Here is a 15,673-nt window from a genome sequence, read left to right as displayed (position 1 = left end):
CCTCCCGTAGATGCTGGAAGATAGCGGTTAGCATTCCAGCGGGCTTTCGAAACAAGCAGGCTTCCTGCCAGCGCGTTTACAGCCAAGCTGGTGGCGTTACACGCCCGACCACACCAGCCCCTCTCCGAGCCGTGTCCATGTGTTGGAGGACTCTCCTCTGCGGACAGGAGTTGGTGCGAGGTCAGAGTTTACCCTTGCAAACCGCCCCCGGCCAACCCCTCCTTTCCTGTTTCATCTTAGTGCCGCTCTAGTTTTAGGGGAAGGGGTTCAAGCCCTGCGGACCTTGACCAGCCGCCCCTGCAGCCAGCGTCACTGGAGGCTGCAACACCGCCTGGGTGCTCCAGCACCCAGCTCCGGGTCCTCCCACCGCCGGCAGCCGGGCTGGAAGCTGCGCTGCGGAGCTGTGCAGCCAGGCCTGACCCCCCCCCACCCAGCACAGACCCCGGTAGGATTCACCGTCTATTTATGCCTTTTACTTTTGTAACAAAATAAAAGTTTCTCCTATTTACTGTACGCCAGCGTCTGGCTGCTGCGCTGCCAACGGAGGGGAGCTGCTCCCTCCAGCTCCTGCCTGGGCATGCCGGTGCTGCGTGGGGTGGAGGAGCCGAGCGGAGCCACAGAGGGCTGGCACCCCTCTGCCGTCAGCCACGCCGGCCACGGGACCGGGAGCCGGGAGCTCCCTAAACTCAGCTGTGGCACTAGCCGTGGCCTTGAGGCAAGTCTCAGCCTTTCATGGCTCTGCTCCCTCCTGTTCAGCGGGGAGGGCTCGAGCCTTGCTGCTGGGGCCGAGGGAGGAGCGACGGGCAGTGCCTGTGGGAGCCGGGGCGCGGTGAGCACCCCTCAGCAAAGTTTGTCCCTCTCTGAAGTGTCGGGAGGCGACAGCATCCCCACATCTGGGCTGGACGGGTGAGGACGGTGTGGCTGGGCAGGCTGTGAGCATCCTTCCAGCGCCGCCAGGAACAGCCACGAGCATCCTCTGCCTCCTGCCTACCATGGCAGAGCAGCTCCAGCGCCCAGCCCACGCCTGCCCGCAGCATCGCCAGCTCGGTTCACGGGACTGGAGACATGGACTGGCCTGGGCAGCGTCCCCTGGGGCTGGGGCTTAACTGGGTATCCCTCTCTCTGGGGCAATGCCCCTTCCGGTGCTGCTCTGTGGTATTTGGAGCAGCCACGGGTGCTCCGTGGGGTGATGCTGCTGCCAAGCTCACCCGCAGCCTCTGCACAGCGACCTGGGGCTCTCCCCTTCACCCACACGGTGATCTTTCACAAAACCGGTAGAGCAGAATGTTTTTGCAGCCTCCTCTCAGCCCATTGCAACCAAAATTTGGCAGCAACTCAGCCTCTTTGGCAGGGGGTGCTGCAGATGCCTGAGCTGAGTCCGAGCCATCGCACACCCCATCTGAGCTTCCCTCTCTGCTGTGGGGGTCCCGCCAGGGGCCGGGGGTCTCCCCGGAGACCCCCCCCCTCTCCAAGGAGCAAAGCTGACACAGGATTAAACTGTCCAGATGCAGCTGGGCTGGTGCAGGATCAGCCCTAGGTTTGAAGCTGGGTCTGGTGGCAAGTGCTTGGCCAGGGCTGGGGGCTGCAGACCCCAACCACATACAGCTTTACTGCTCAGCCTAACTCCCACCTGGGGGTTGCTGCCTTGTGTTTTTGCAAGGGAAGAACGTGGGGGGTTTTTTTCCAGAGGCTACATGGGGCTGCCTGTTTAGCCCCCAGCCCCTTTGTGGGGGCTTTTGCACTTGGCTGAAGCTCTTAGAGGGTCTCTATGGGTCTGCCTCCACCCCTGCGCCCCTCCTCTGCTGGGCAGAGGGTGGGAGATAGGCCGTGGTCTCCCATGGGGCTGGTCCTTTGGAAAATGCCTCTTCCCGGCTCAGCGGGGTGTAACCTGCTCCCACGGCGGATCCCTCACCTGGGGAAGGAGCTCTCATCGCTGGCGAGGCGCTGCGCGTGGTGCGGCTCTGGGGGTGGGACACGGAGGGGCTGCGGGGAGGCTGGTGGAGCCGGACACCCTCGAGCTGCCAACGCGTCTGAGCCCCTCAAAGGGCAGGGGAACCCCAGACCCACCACGTGCCCGGGGGCTTGGCCGGGGGGGTGTGAGCAGCCCCCAGTCCCCCTGGCCGGGGTAGGGAGGGAGTGGTGTGGAGGTTGGGAGGGATTTTTCCTGCGCATGGTTGGGAAAAGCATCCATAGGGCCTCCGCCTCCAGCATCCTCCATCGCCCCGTCCCAGTAGGACCCGCGCGAGGCGGGGGGGATGACAGTGACGGCGCACTCCCGGCCGGGGTGGCACAGGGCGCTGTTTGCAGGGGTGAGTAAAGCAGCGAGTCACGCTGATTAAGAAAAAAAAAAGCAACAAACCAAAAAAAAACCCCACACTACAAACCCTTTTTGCCGCCGCCCGGTGCCGCCCGGTGCCCGCCCCACCCTGCCCTTCCCGCACGGCTCCCGCACGGCAGATAAGGCCGGGGGTTGGCGCAGGCTGCGAGGCCGCGCTTCGCCAGCATGGCGAGGAGCCGCCAGCGCCTGGCGTGTGGCAACAAGCTTAAGCAGGTTGAGAGTGAAACTGCAGCGCAACGCGAAGCACAGATCCTAATCGGGGCGGCGCGTTTCCACCGGCAGCCCAGCACCGGCAGCCAGCTTGTGTGGAAAAAAAAAACCCACCCCAAAACCTAAAAATTACAAAAAAAAAAACCCAAAACACCAAACCAAAACTCTTCAACTGCCACTTGACAGAGGAGAAAAGTCCTTGGTGAGATGCTGGGATGGGGAAATGTACCCCCAGACTGGAGGTGTGCGGTGGGGGAGCCCCGAGTTCAGCAGGGCTGTGGCTGCTGCCGGCCGGATCCAGGCTCGCACCAGCTGTGGGTTCCCCACTACGGGAGGCTTTTGCGAGGGGTGTCAGGCCGGTCCCACCACGCGGTGGCTCAAAGGCTCGGGCCGCTCCTGCCCTGCTTTGGGGCCGTCCCTCCCGCGGCGCGTGGGCAAGTTGCTGAGCCTCTCTGCCTCGGTTTCCCCATCTGTGGGAATAAATACCTGCCCGTCAAGCCCTCGCAATTACCAGCAAAGTTAATCACCATATAAAAACGACAGTGATACGATTTTTAGGAGGGGGGAGGAAACAATTTTTATGACCGGACACACCCTGAGGCCCGTTTCTCTTGGGGGGGGGGGTGGGGGGTGGTGGGAAGAACTGAACACTGCTGCATCTCTGCGTACCCCCTCCGAAATAACAACCCACCCGGTGTCCCCCTTCCAAGCACTTTCAGCGCGGGACAGGTGTCCCCTCGGTCCCGGATGGGTGGGTGATGTGGGGGTGACACCACACACACCCCCCCCCCCCTTCCCGGGGCATCCATGGGTGCTGCACCCACCCTGAGCCCTCCCCTGGGACCCATGGGGAGGGCAGGGCGTTGGCCGCCCCCCTCGCCCCTTCCCCAGTGCCCGCCGCCTGCGGGCGATGATTCACAGCAATTTTCCTTTTAAGGCTGGGCTCGGCAGGGAGGAAGCAGAGGAGGAGGAGGAGGACACTCCTTCGGCCTCGCTGGCTCCTCCCGCTCTCGCTCGAGGCTCCAACGCTCAGCCAAAAACGAATCCCGGCAGCAGGGCTCAGCAGAGGCTCCGACGGCTCCTGGCCCCGCTCCTCGCCCAAGCGTCTGCCCTGCGCCCGCGTCCCAGCCATGGCAAGAAACCACCAAGTGCAGAAGGCCAAGCTGGCCGAGCAGGCTGAGCGCTACGAGGACATGGCGGACTTCATGAAGGCGGTGGTGGAGCACGGGGACGAGTTATCCAACGAGGAACGCAACCTCCTCTCCGTCGCCTACAAGAACGTGGTGGGGTGCCAGCGCTCGGCGTGGAGGGTCATCTCCAGCATCGAGCACAAAACCGAAGAGGGGGACGATAAAGCGCAGCTGGTGAATGAGTATCGGGAGAAGGTGGAAAGGGAGCTGAACAGTGTCTGCAAGAACGTCCTGGCCTTGCTGGACAAGTATCTCATCAAGAAGGCGAGCGATCCTGAGAGCAAGGTCTTCTACCTGAAGATGAAGGGCGATTACTTCCGATACCTGGCCGAGGTGGCCACCGGGGACGACCGCAAGAAGACGATAGACAGCGCCCAGGAAGCCTACCAAGAGGCCATGGACATCAGCAAAAAGGAGATGCAGCCCACGAACCCCATCCGCCTGGGGCTGGCCCTCAACTTCTCCGTCTTCCACTACGAGATCGCCAACGCCCCAGACCAGGCCATCTCCCTGGCCAAGACCACCTTCGACGAGGCCATGGGGGACCTGCACACGCTCAGCGAAGACTCCTACAAGGACAGCACCCTCATCATGCAGCTGCTCAGGGACAACCTCACGCTATGGACAGCCGAGTGCGCCGGAGAAGACGGCGGCGAGGCTGGCGAAGAGCCCAAGAACTGAATGGCCCCCAGGGAGCCGGGGACCGGCCCCCACCTGCCCCCCCCTCCAGTCCCTTCGGCATCTTTTTGTGGTTTATTTTTTTTGTTCTTTTTTTTTTTTTTTTTTGGGGGGGGGTGGGGTGGGGGAAGATGTCTCAGCTCCCCCATGGCCCCCCACCCCCAGCCCAGATGCCGGGAGTGGGGGTGGCTTTGGCATGGTATCCCCCTTTCCCTCTCCCCCACCCTCTGCTCTGGGGAAGGGAAGGGGAGGGAGAGGGGGTGCCTCCATCCCAGAGGGCTGCCGGCCCCCCCCCACTATTTAACATTTTGGGTGGGGGAGCCCAGCCTGGCCCGTGCTGGCTCCAAACCCACCATTCCTGCCTGCAGCTGCAGCAGGAGGAGGTGAGGGGCTGGGATGGGGCGAGGGGGGGTATCCGAGCAGCACCCCCATTGCTGGGGGGGGAAGGTCGCGTATCACCAAAGCCTCTGTGCGTCTCCAATAAACCGTCTCCTGCACGCCTGCCTCTGGTCTGCCTCGTCTCTCCTCCGTGCACGTGTCCGGGCAGCTCCCACCGCCGCTGGGCACCCACTTCGCCTCCCGCCCCATGGGACAGGGGAGTAGGTCAGGTCCCCCAGGCTCCGCAGCAGTGGTTTGGCTGCTCCCAATCCCCCCCCAGCCCTGCGAGCCCCATCTTGGGGTGCCCAGGCAGCCCCGTCCCGCAGCGGCTGCAAAACTGCAGCCCGTGGAAGGGCTCACCGGGTGGGCTGCACCTCCATGGGGCGAGGGTTTCGGCTGCCCCATGTGGGGCTGGCTGCTCCGCGGGGTGCACCGAGGTCCCCGACCCCACAGCGGGGTGTCTCATCCCCTTGGTGCAAACCCACGATGCCCCAAAACTTGCCACCGAGGCCCTTGTGCAGGTCCCAGGTCCTCCCCCACCAGCTCTCCTCTGTGTCCAAGGGCGGGGGGGGTCGGTTTCCCCAAAAGCCGCATGAGCAGCGACATGGGGACAGCCCTGGGGTGTCATCGGGGTGGGGACAACCCTGTCGAGGTCCGGACGCGCTGGGGCGGGCGAAAGCTCAGCACTTCTGGCCCTGGCGCCCGGCCACGGCGAAGGGCGCAGCTCACCAAGCACAGCCCCCCCCGCCAGCGCGAGTTTCGACATGAAAAATAATTACACTAAAATACAGTCATGGCACCCTGGGCTATAAGCTCATCAGATCAAGCGCAGCAGGGCAGGGCAGGAGCTGGCCTTTGATGGGAAACGCCGGGATGCTGGGAGGAAACGCGCCGTGACTCAGGACACACCACCCCAGTTCAGTGGGGTCCCCGGTTGGGGATGTGGGGGACACACCAGCCCCGAGCCGTGGCATGGCCAAAACCCAGCTCCCGGGGTGCTGGGAGATCCCGGGCTTTGGGGAAACTGAGGCACAACCTGGGAATTGACACACCCCCCGCCCCATCATCACGTGCAAAGCCCACAGGGCTGCTGCTCCCTGTGCAGGGACCGGCCTGGGATGTAACGAGGTTTGCAAGGGCTCTGCCGTGGGAACGCACTGGCTGCTGTGGGAGGTTGGGCTGCGCAAACCAGAACCTGTTCGCCCGGGATGGGACACGTCACCTGGAGCAGGGCCGGGCGCAGAGCCCAGCCGAGGGGATTAACCCCTGCCAGCCGCCCCCCTCCCCAGTCCCCTCCCCATCACCGTCATGGCACCTTGCAGAAGCAAACGTGGGTGCCGCCTTCGGCCCGCCGAGGACCGGGTCAGCGGCCCCGGCAGGCTGCAATTTGCTCAGCAGGTCCCAGCTGAGCTGGGGGGGGGCCCGGGGAGGGGAGGCTAGCGAGGGGCCCTGACGCTTGGCCTCCGCCCGGCCCCCAGCGCTCCCAGCCTGGGAACCAGCCCCAGACCTGTAATTAGCCAAACTGGGACCAGCCGACGTGAAAAACGAGCCGAGGGCTCTCGCTGGCCCTTGACCCGGCGGTCTGGGGACACGAGCCTGGGCTGGTTAGACCGGGGGTGGGGTGGGGGGGTGGTAAGGTGGGAGCTGGGGGGGTGCTGGTAGCCTCCCCTGCCACCTCTCGGGGCGCATGGGTGGCGGGAGGACACGGGGGCTCCCACCGGCCTTCCAGGAGTTAACCGATTTCGACAGCGCCTGAAATTGCAGCGTGGCTGGGCCGTGTAGGAGGACGAGGCTCCCCAGCCTCCCAGCCGGTCCGGCAGCCTTTTGGGCTGGGAGGGAGGCCCCCGGTCCCCGTGACACCTCCTGTGAGAGGGTTGTGCTGCTGGGGAGCACAGGGCTTTCCCTGGGACCCTCCTGGCCCCCCGTTTCACATAGGGTGGTGGGACCCAGACAGAGGGGACTGGGGAGCCATCGAGACCCTGATCCCCACCCTTGTCCCCCGGCTGGGACGCGTGGGAGGATGCTCTCAGCATCCCTGGCACTGCGCAGGAAGAGGCGCACAGCAAAGCTCTCAGATAAATGTGTTTTGTTATCTTTAACACCAGCAGAGCAAAGGGATGTGGGTGTCCCAGGGCCAGGGAGCGTGCCCCACCCCGGAGTCACCCTCCCAGCCAGGCACTGGGAGCGGGGTCCTGACAGAGCCCCGTGCACAGGGCCTCACCGTGGCTAGCAGCCGTGGGGTTAAGGCTACTGAAACAAGTCCCTGTGGGCAAGCAGGGGTTGTTGCCCCTGGCCACGCTGCCTGCAAAAAGCTCCGCACATCCCGAGCAGGGCTGCAGGGCTACAGGAGCCACAGCTGGGCTTGTCCCCCATCCCCATCCCTCGCAACCTCCCCGCAGGGCTTTGTGCCCAGGGCCGAGGCTGGCCGGCTCCTGGCTGCCCGCCGAGGCTGAGCCACCAAGAGCACCCAAGGGAGACGGCGCTGTCTGGCTGTCACCGGGCAGGCACCCCAGGGTTGCCCTGGGTGCCGGATCTGTGGGCTTTTTAGTTTTTGGGGAGGCTTTTCATACCCGCACAGAGAGCACCACTTGATGGGGAAACTCACAGCCTTCGAGCAGAAGCCCTGTGATGGAGCCGGCACCTCCCCAGCCTTTCCTGGGGCAGATGCTCCCGGGGTCACGCTGGCCCCATCCTCTGGATTTTAGCCCACCGTGTCGTCTGTCCCACAGCCCTGGTGAGACTCCCAGCACGGGGCTGAGCCCTGACCCACCTCGCAAAGGCTGGGGGCTGCCAAAGCTGCTCAGGATTTCATCCCGGTACCCACCCTTGCACACAGCTGACTTGGCCTGATCCAGGCACTGCGGTTTGGGGTATGGAGAGGGACCCCGCAGCTGCTTGGGGGTAACCCGGCTCTGGGGTCCTGCCACCTCCCCGGCAAGCAGCTGCGGTGACACTCTGCCGTGTGGGATGCGCAACCAGGGCTCCGGTGCGGCGGTCTGGCCGCAAGGTGGGGGTTGAAGCTGGGAAGCGATGGCAAGGGACACAGCAAAGCCCAGCTCAGCGCCTGCAACCAAAGCCCAAATCCCTCCATCCCAAAAAATGTGACCTGTCGTGTTCAGCCTTGCCCAGGAGGTCCCGTGCGCGGTCAGGGTGGGCTCAGCCTCTCCTGGCGCCAGGCTTGGAGGGGCCAGGGCAGGTAGGACTAGCTCGGCAGAAAGCCTGCCCCCCCCCAGGGATGTGCCTCACTTGGGGTGACTAATCCTGGCCCTTCGCCCCGGCTGATTGCTCAACAGAGCGACAGGAGCCAGCGTGTCACCTCCCTCAGCCCCAGGAGCCTTGGTGAGGCCGTCCCCTCCCAACATGGGGACATGTGGGTGCAGGAGCTGGCTGGATTTTGCACCGGGGTCCCTGGTCATCCCTGCCCACTGCAGAGCTATTTTCTGCCTCGCCCTGAGCAGGAGCGGCGAGTGTCGTCCCTGACGAGCTGCGGGTCCCAATTCAGCCTCTGCTTTCCCAGCGTGGGCTGCAAAGAGCCACCTGGTGCGAAAACGCTGCACTTTTCAGGCTGTAGCTCTTTTAGACCTCAGCATTTCTTGGCTTGGTCACGGCCGAAGTTCCCTGAGCTGAGAGGTTTCTCTCACCTTCGACTTCCATTCTCTAGGACTGGCAGAGCGCAGCAGGGCCGGGGCTGCAGGTACTGCCTGGGCACTGAAATAAAAAAGCCAAACAGCCTCAAAAGCTTTGATGGCTCTTGCATAACTCCAGCTTGACCTGACAATACCCTTTTAAGCCACCAAATCTCTCCAAGTCATGAAAAAGCTGCCATAAAATTAACATTTTTATGATCACGTCTTCTACCCCTTTACAGCAACTACAGGGACCAAAGATGATGGGGACAGGTCCACAAGACCCCAAGGCAAAGTTTCAGGGTTTCAGCTCCGGTTGTGGTCAGATTGGCTTCCAGACCTTCGGCCCCGGGTAGCACCAAAATGCAGCTGCCAGGTTTCAGCCAGGAATACCCAGAGAAGCCCCTGGGCTCTCGGGACCAAACTCCTGCACAGAAGAGCTGCCTTATCTTATGCAAAGTCTTGGGCAAGAAGTGATGCTGAGTCTGCACACCGAGCTGGGAGCCAGGATTCTTGCCCGCTCCCATCCTACGGGCAGCTGCGTGAGCTGCTCAGTGCAGACACCTTGCTTTTCATCGCCCCAACCTTCCCCATTCGCAGCAGTGGCGGACCCAAGCCGCCGTCTGCGGGTGGCACGTGAGGCTGGGAGCTGCTGCCATCACCGTCAGGAGCTGCAGCAAGCCAACGAGAGGGAATTACATGGGAAGGAGGGGAAGCCCCAGGATTTGGGATCTGGAGAAGGTACTGGAGAAAGCAAGCCCAGAAGAAGGGAGGTGGATGAGGGCAGAGAAGCCAGCTGCTGGGAAAGGCCCTACATGCAAACGATGCACTCCAACCTCCTGCTGAGTCACACAGGGTCTTTCTTAATCAAAAGCCTGCAAAAGCCGAGCTTGCATTTTGAGCGTCGCTGTCAGCACGCTGCGTGCACACCAACCGCCAGCGTTCAGCCCCTGGATAAGGGCGCATGAGGAGTGACCTGCTTTCACATCCCACAGTTGCTCTTCCTCACTCCCTCCAGCAAACGCTTTGTCTGTTCTCAGGTAGATCATAGAGGAACACGACGTCGCAAACACAGAGCCTTTCTGCAAAGTACACAACGCACCAGCTGCTGTGACGTTCCCACCAGAGGCTTTTTAGCCTTGGGCTTTGTAGCACTCTTGGTTTTATTTATTCAGGTTCAGCAAACTCACAAGATGAAAGCAAGACGAAGCAGTGTTTTATTAAGAAAGAGTCCATCATTATTTAAGAAAAAAAAAAAAAAAAAAAGAAAAACAACCATCTTTCTGTCCTTGAGACAGATCGGAGGCTTCTTAGCCTGAATATTCCTCCGAGTACGAGGCCCAGGCACACTCCTCCTATGCAGTAAACCAAGAACTTTTGTCTCAAGTCTCACGGCTCAAACTGACTTTTCTTTCTCTGGCTTCATCTTGGTCATGATGAGGAGGAGGAGCTTGGCAAAGGTCAGCCTCCTTTACCTTGCTTCTCCTCTCTTGCTAACCATGCCTTCACCTGGCTCCATCTCTCTTGTTCCTAAGGAAAGACCCAGCTTGCCTTGCACTCAGCCACCACCTTTCTGCGCTCTGCGCAGCGGGGCTGAAGCACGAGAGGTCAAACGCTTGCAAAGAGGGGTCCTGCAGCCAGACCCCTGCCTGGAAAGGCTTTCACACGATGCAGAGATCCCTTAAGCTCCTGATAGGAAAAGGAGAGGAGTCAAAACTGAGAGCAGCTGTGGAAGATGTGGGTGTGTTACAGATCCATCACTTCTTCTTCCACGGCTTTGTCCTGAGATTGCACATACTTCTCCTGCACTGCAAGTGTGCTGATAACGCAGTAATTAAGGAAAACAAGGGGCTGGGCTCAAACACTCCCTTCTGCAAGCTCTTAACGTTCTCAGCAAGGAACCAGCCCCACATCAGCCCGAAGGCTGGCAGGAAGACAGCAGTACTGGCAGCAGCATGCATCACCTGAGTTATTTCTGGCTCTGGCTGATCCCAGACCAACACGTACAGGAGAACCGATTGTATGGTTTGGATGTGGTGGAACGAACCAGTCCAAGGGAGTGCGAGAGAGAGGAAAGTTGTCAAAAGATTCCTCCCACGTTCACGGTGTCAATTAGCAACAAATGTGGTGGCTTTGGTGCGGACAACCGTCTGCTAAGGCCTGGGCCAAGCCCGACTAGCTACACACGCATCACCAAACAGCATCAGATGATGTTAGTAACAACCTGGGCCTGCAAACTGCCAGCCCCACCCCAGGGAAGGAGAAATTAAAACTCAACACAAGAGAGGATGGGCGGAGAAGGATACGAAGTAAAGTGGAAATCGGCTCCCACTGCTGCCGACATCAGGGCTTCCAGACTCCTGTGCTCCTGGTCTCCGAAGGAATAGCCGTTGGCTTTGTCCACCGCCTGCATCACCTGCCGCATGCTCTCCTTATCCTGAAAGGGAGGGAGATGACACACAGGGAACACGGCCCTTCCCTGGAGGCAAAACCTCACGCTTGGATTTTCTCCGGGGCTCTGGGCCACCCACACAGCACCCAACACCCTGGGGGTGCTGCCGGCCTTCCCGAGCCCAGCGGGGCCGTAGGACAACCAGGGGCACCCCCTCTGGAGCCCAAATACACGATGGGCTGACACCCTCCACCCTCTCGCTCCCTTTCATCACCTCTTGTCTCAGCCCATTTGCCTTTGTTGACGCTTCTGCAAACTACAAGATTAATGTTTTCAGCCCTTCCTTCCAAATGTATTCCTCCCAATCTTCTAATTATTTTGTGCTCCCTAATTTAACAATGTTTTAGGTAATACTTTGCCCTGATTTGAAATGCAGGCGTAGAAGAGCCGAATGAAGGGGGAGTCTTAATTCCCCACCCCAGGACACAAGGCCCGCATAGCCCCAAGCTCATTAGCCTTTTCTTTTCCTTTGGCTGCCACAGAACACTTACAAGTCTGGGTGCAATTCACCGTCCTCCTCCATCCCCGAGTCTCTTCACAGTTGAGCTTTTCACCCCCCATGGCTCTAAGCAGACGTAACCAACAGCTACCAAACGTGCTGACTACACGCTCCCTGTTCTCTCTGCCCCAATCCTGCTGCATCACCTGGACGTTGAGCGGAACGAAGGACACCAGGCTGTAGTCCTCGATCACCTCCACCAGCTTCTCATTGAGGCGGCGATAATTTCTGAAGAAGGGGTCGGAAGCTAAATGGTCAACCAAGTAAGAGAGGTCCAGGACCTCTGTGTAATAATCCAGGTTGAAAGCTGCAGGGAAACACCAGGAAGCTCTGAAGGCAGTCTGTAAATATTCCCTGGCCAGAACACACCACCAAGAAGCCAGTGAGATTGACACCAGTTCCCCCACCATCTCCCAGCCATACATCCCTGAAGCCGAGCAGCTAACCTGCACCCAATTCCCCAGCCCAATCCCCCACGTCCCTCTCGCAAAGGCTCTTACCCAGCTTGCCGTATTGCTCGATCAGGTCCATCTTGGAGAGGACGTTGACGTGGGGCAGTTCCACGTGCAGCATGGTGGAGAGCGAGGTGCAGAGAACAGAGATGAACTTGCCAGGGTCCGTGCAGTAGTGAGAATCCACCAAATGCACCGCAGCCAGCTGGAGAGCAAAGGCACAAAGGGACAGCACAAGGTCAGGCCTGGTGACGAGTCCATCTGCTTGCTTTTGGGACAGACTAAGAAGCTGCTGTAGGACAATCTGTTCAGACTATATCCACAGAGACTCCCACACAGGGGAAGTTACCACCTACCTTCTAGTTCTTGCATATAATACATCCTCATACATGAGCGCACATAAATATATACACAGAAGTATATATTGCCACACTCACACCCATAGACCACCTGGGGATTCAGGACCCAGGGTGCTGGTGCACAAAAAGGGCTGTGAGGAGGCTTACAGAGGTGCTGAGCTCCACCAGCAGTGCTGAAAGACACTTAAACCTGCAACAGCTCTCCCTTTTCTCAGGGTTTCTTTTTTTGCAGATGAAGTTTCCGCACCCATCTGGACTCTGCAGGTTTTTTGAGGGTGGGAGCCGGGGTTAACTCTCGTTCTGAAGGACACGACTGCCTCCAGATTTCCACCTTCCCCACAGGAACGCTCACACAGAGCGTACGCTCAGGAGCAGTAACTGTAGGACACCACGCTCTGCTGGGAGAACCAATTGTCATGTGGTTTGAAATAATAATTAATAATTAAACTAATGAGCAGTTTGATTCCCTGTGTTTCAGGCAGCTGTAACAATGTGGTCCGAGATCTCTGTTAAGTTACTGCCTATTACACAATGTTACTCAAAGTCAGGGCTCTGTAGTCAAGGGTGGTTGAGTCACAGCTGTGCTTCTGCAGCAAAAAAGGCCAGTTTAAAGCTCACAGGCAGGTGTAAGCACTCAAGTGAGCACCAAAACAGCTGTGTAACTACCTTTTTTTAGTTACTACAGTTTCATGTACATTTATTTGAATAAAAATAATTTCTAAGGTGCAGAATCCCAGTGACATTCTCAAACAAATGAACTCGCCCTTCTTGCTCACACCACACACGGTTTGCACATTCATGGTTTGGCCCAAATGCAAAACAAGTGCAACGTAAGCAAGTTAGCTCGGTTATGGGACTCTTCTCACCTGTGCTTCCTCATTTGCATCTTCCATTGTGCAAGAAAGCACAGAGCACGTACTACAATGTGCAGAGCGATTCGGCTCGGCTGCAGTTGTGCCGGGTAGGGCCCCGAGATGACGCCTGAATTTCTCACAGCGCGGTGCAAAGGGTCCCTGCTTGCCCAGCGCACGCGCCTGCCTCCCCCCTCCGAAACACAGTGCCCGCTCCGATGAAACACAAAAGGTCTGTGGAGAGCACCCTGGAGCACAGCGAGAGCGTCTGAGGAAGGAATCCGTGTTTCTGTTCCCACTGCATTAAATGCCCTGAACAAGCCGCTTGTTTCCCAAACCCTCTGAGCATAAAACGGTGTAAAATCTCCCTCCTTCCCTGATAAAGCTGTTTCACATGAAAGGCCAACCAGGTTAGGAAAGAAAACAGTCATTAGTACCCACTAAAAGCTCTGACCATGTGGCGTACAGCTTCCCAGCCCCTTGCACAAGCACGCGGGGTGCCAGGCGCTGATCCCAGCTCTCTGCAGAGCCCCAAACCTACCCTGAAATTCCACTTGGCCAACTGCGCAAAGACATTCTTCAGGGCCTCATGGTGGGTGTAGAGCTCCACCTGCCCTGGGCAGTCGAACAAGTAGTAGTGACCCCTGAATGCGGCCAGCTTCTCCTGCAGCCAGTCGAAGTTGGCTTCCAGGTACTCCATGCAGTAGATCAACCCGCCATTGGGCCCCAGCTTCAAGTTCTCCATGACATCGGGCAGGGTGATGAGCTCGGCGATGTCCACGCCACACTGGTAGGGCATCGCCTCGTTGGCAGGGTCCAGGTTCACCACAGTCACCTTGCGCCCGATCCTGCCCATGAACTCCTGCATGCCGTGGCAGTAGGTCGTCTTCCCGGAGCCCGGAGGCCCAATTACCACCTGGCCGAAGGCCAGCAAGCTCCCCTTGCTGCCCTCAGACATGTTGGCTCATTTCCTTCTCCTTCTGTTGACTGAGAAAGGAAAAGCTCCCATTTACCATTTTATTTGCATTGATATGAACGCGATCTGCCGGGATTCACACCCAGGGAGCGGGTGGAGAGGAAGGGAAAGCGCCATTTTGTAACATCCCGTCACTCCCTGCACAGCTGAGCCCCGTGCTGGGGCGGACATTACCCCATTACTGGTGATGCCGTGGCTGAAAACAGGTGCAATCCCCCCAACCAGACCCACATGGCTGTGCCTGTGGGATGCAGACCCCTACTCCCGCCTGCATGTGGGGTGAGTTTTACCCTGGTTGGGTCCTTCATGATGTGGCAGCACCCACAGGTTCCTTCCCTCTCGTGTCCCCATGTCCCCCCTCCATTTCTCCATAACCCCATCTCCCTTTTCTCCTTCATGTCCCTTCTCCCCACATAAACCCCATATTTCCATATCCTCCCTTCTCCCCGTGCCAGCCTATGTCCCCTCTCCCACTCGCTCCTTCCGTCACCCCATATGCCCTCTCCCTGCCATATCCCCCCTCCACCCACGTACCACACCTCCCATCGCTTTCTCCCATCACGTCCCCTCTTCCCCCAACTGTACTCTTTGCCTGCAGCCCCTTTTCTCCCCATGACCCCCCTTCCCCCGTGTCCCCTTCTTTCCCCCCCACGTCCCTTCATTTCCCCCACACCCCCCTTTACCTGCACCCCTCCTTCCCTCACGAACCCCGCTCCCCACCGCATCCCCCCTCCTTGCCCAGGCCCTTCACCCCTCATACCCCCCATCCCCCTCACGCCCCCGGTACCGGTAGGCCTCTCACCGCCTGCCGCCGCCCGTGCCCTCGGCGCTGGGTCCGGGTCACCGCGGGACCCCGAGCGTCGCGTTCCGGGTGCGGAACGGCCGCCATCACCACGGCGCCCCCTGGCGGTCGGAGGGACGCGCAACTCCTCCATACGCCGGGACTCGAACCCCGGAACCTGGACTCGGGGTGCGGATCCCCGGTTCGAGTCCCGGCGCTGGCCCTTTTCCCTCCAGCACTACCCCATCCCCAGCTCCATCTCCAACAGAACGGGAAATTACACCCGCATCCCCTCCTGACACAGTGATAGCCTTAAGGAAGGCGCACAGGGCCAAGCCGGAGCCTGCCAGCAGAGCGTTCACCCATTCACATTTAACCCTCCAGTACTGGGTCACTGGGACGAAGGCTCTCCCCTAATTCCAGAAAGAGTGCCTGCATCAGGAAAATGGGGTAGAGGACATGGGAGAACCATGGAAGGAAGCACCCGCTACGCCCGACCGCAGGGAAACGCCTCCCACAGAATTCCTCCAGAGGCTGCCAGGACGAGTCTTTCATCCTGACAAGTTTCTCCCAGGAGTGTGGGATTGTCATGCCCAAGCAATGCGAAGCTGCGGGCCAGCAGCGAGCTTTCTGCAGGACAGTTACTGTGCCATGGCTGGCCCTGTCTGTACTTGTCCCTCCCTGGGTCTCAGGCAGCCATGAACTAAGAGTTCTGGTTTTTTAGGCTGACCTAGCACGCAAGCTTGGTTGATCCAGGCAGAAGCATCAGCTTTAAACTGTCAGTCAGGAGCACAACACCCTTCCCCATTCCCACTAAACAGGACCAGCACTATTTCCCCTCATTTGAATGGTTCAATTCAGGGGAAGAAACCCACTGAGGCAA

General features: G+C 59.5%; 2 protein-coding genes across 4 annotated transcripts; one reads left to right on the top strand and one right to left on the bottom strand.

Moving 5' to 3' along the window:
• Nucleotides 1-3,514: 3,514 nt before the first annotated feature.
• SFN (stratifin) lies at nt 3,515-4,914 on the top strand. Its single transcript, XM_075114597.1, has one exon. The coding sequence runs from the start codon at nt 3,679-3,681 to the stop codon at nt 4,417-4,419; it is 741 nt and encodes a 246-aa protein (XP_074970698.1). The 5' UTR covers nt 3,515-3,678; the 3' UTR covers nt 4,420-4,914.
• Nucleotides 4,915-9,531: 4,617 nt separating this feature from the next.
• GPN2 (GPN-loop GTPase 2) lies at nt 9,532-15,653 on the bottom strand. Of its 3 annotated transcripts, none has more exons than XM_075115017.1 (6): nt 14,812-15,653; nt 13,575-14,020; nt 11,872-12,028; nt 11,518-11,678; nt 10,727-10,857; nt 9,532-10,239 (listed from the first exon to the last, which is right to left on the bottom strand). In XM_075115017.1, exons 2-6 carry the CDS (start codon nt 13,989-13,991, stop codon nt 10,167-10,169), a joined length of 939 nt encoding a protein of 312 aa, XP_074971118.1. In that variant the 5' UTR covers nt 13,992-14,020; nt 14,812-15,653; the 3' UTR covers nt 9,532-10,166. The 3 variants fall into 3 exon arrangements, with proteins under 3 accessions (XP_074971118.1, XP_074971120.1, XP_074971119.1); XM_075115019.1 differs by having other exon boundaries at nt 14,797-14,912; XM_075115018.1 differs by having other exon boundaries at nt 14,770-14,843.
• Between the last annotated feature and the right edge of the window lie 20 nt (nt 15,654-15,673).

This window comes from Phalacrocorax aristotelis, chromosome 20 (genome assembly GCF_949628215.1).
Source record: "Phalacrocorax aristotelis chromosome 20, bGulAri2.1, whole genome shotgun sequence".
Classification (NCBI taxonomy): domain Eukaryota; kingdom Metazoa; phylum Chordata; class Aves; order Suliformes; family Phalacrocoracidae; genus Phalacrocorax; species Phalacrocorax aristotelis.
This window is presented reverse-complemented; position numbering and strand designations above follow the sequence as displayed.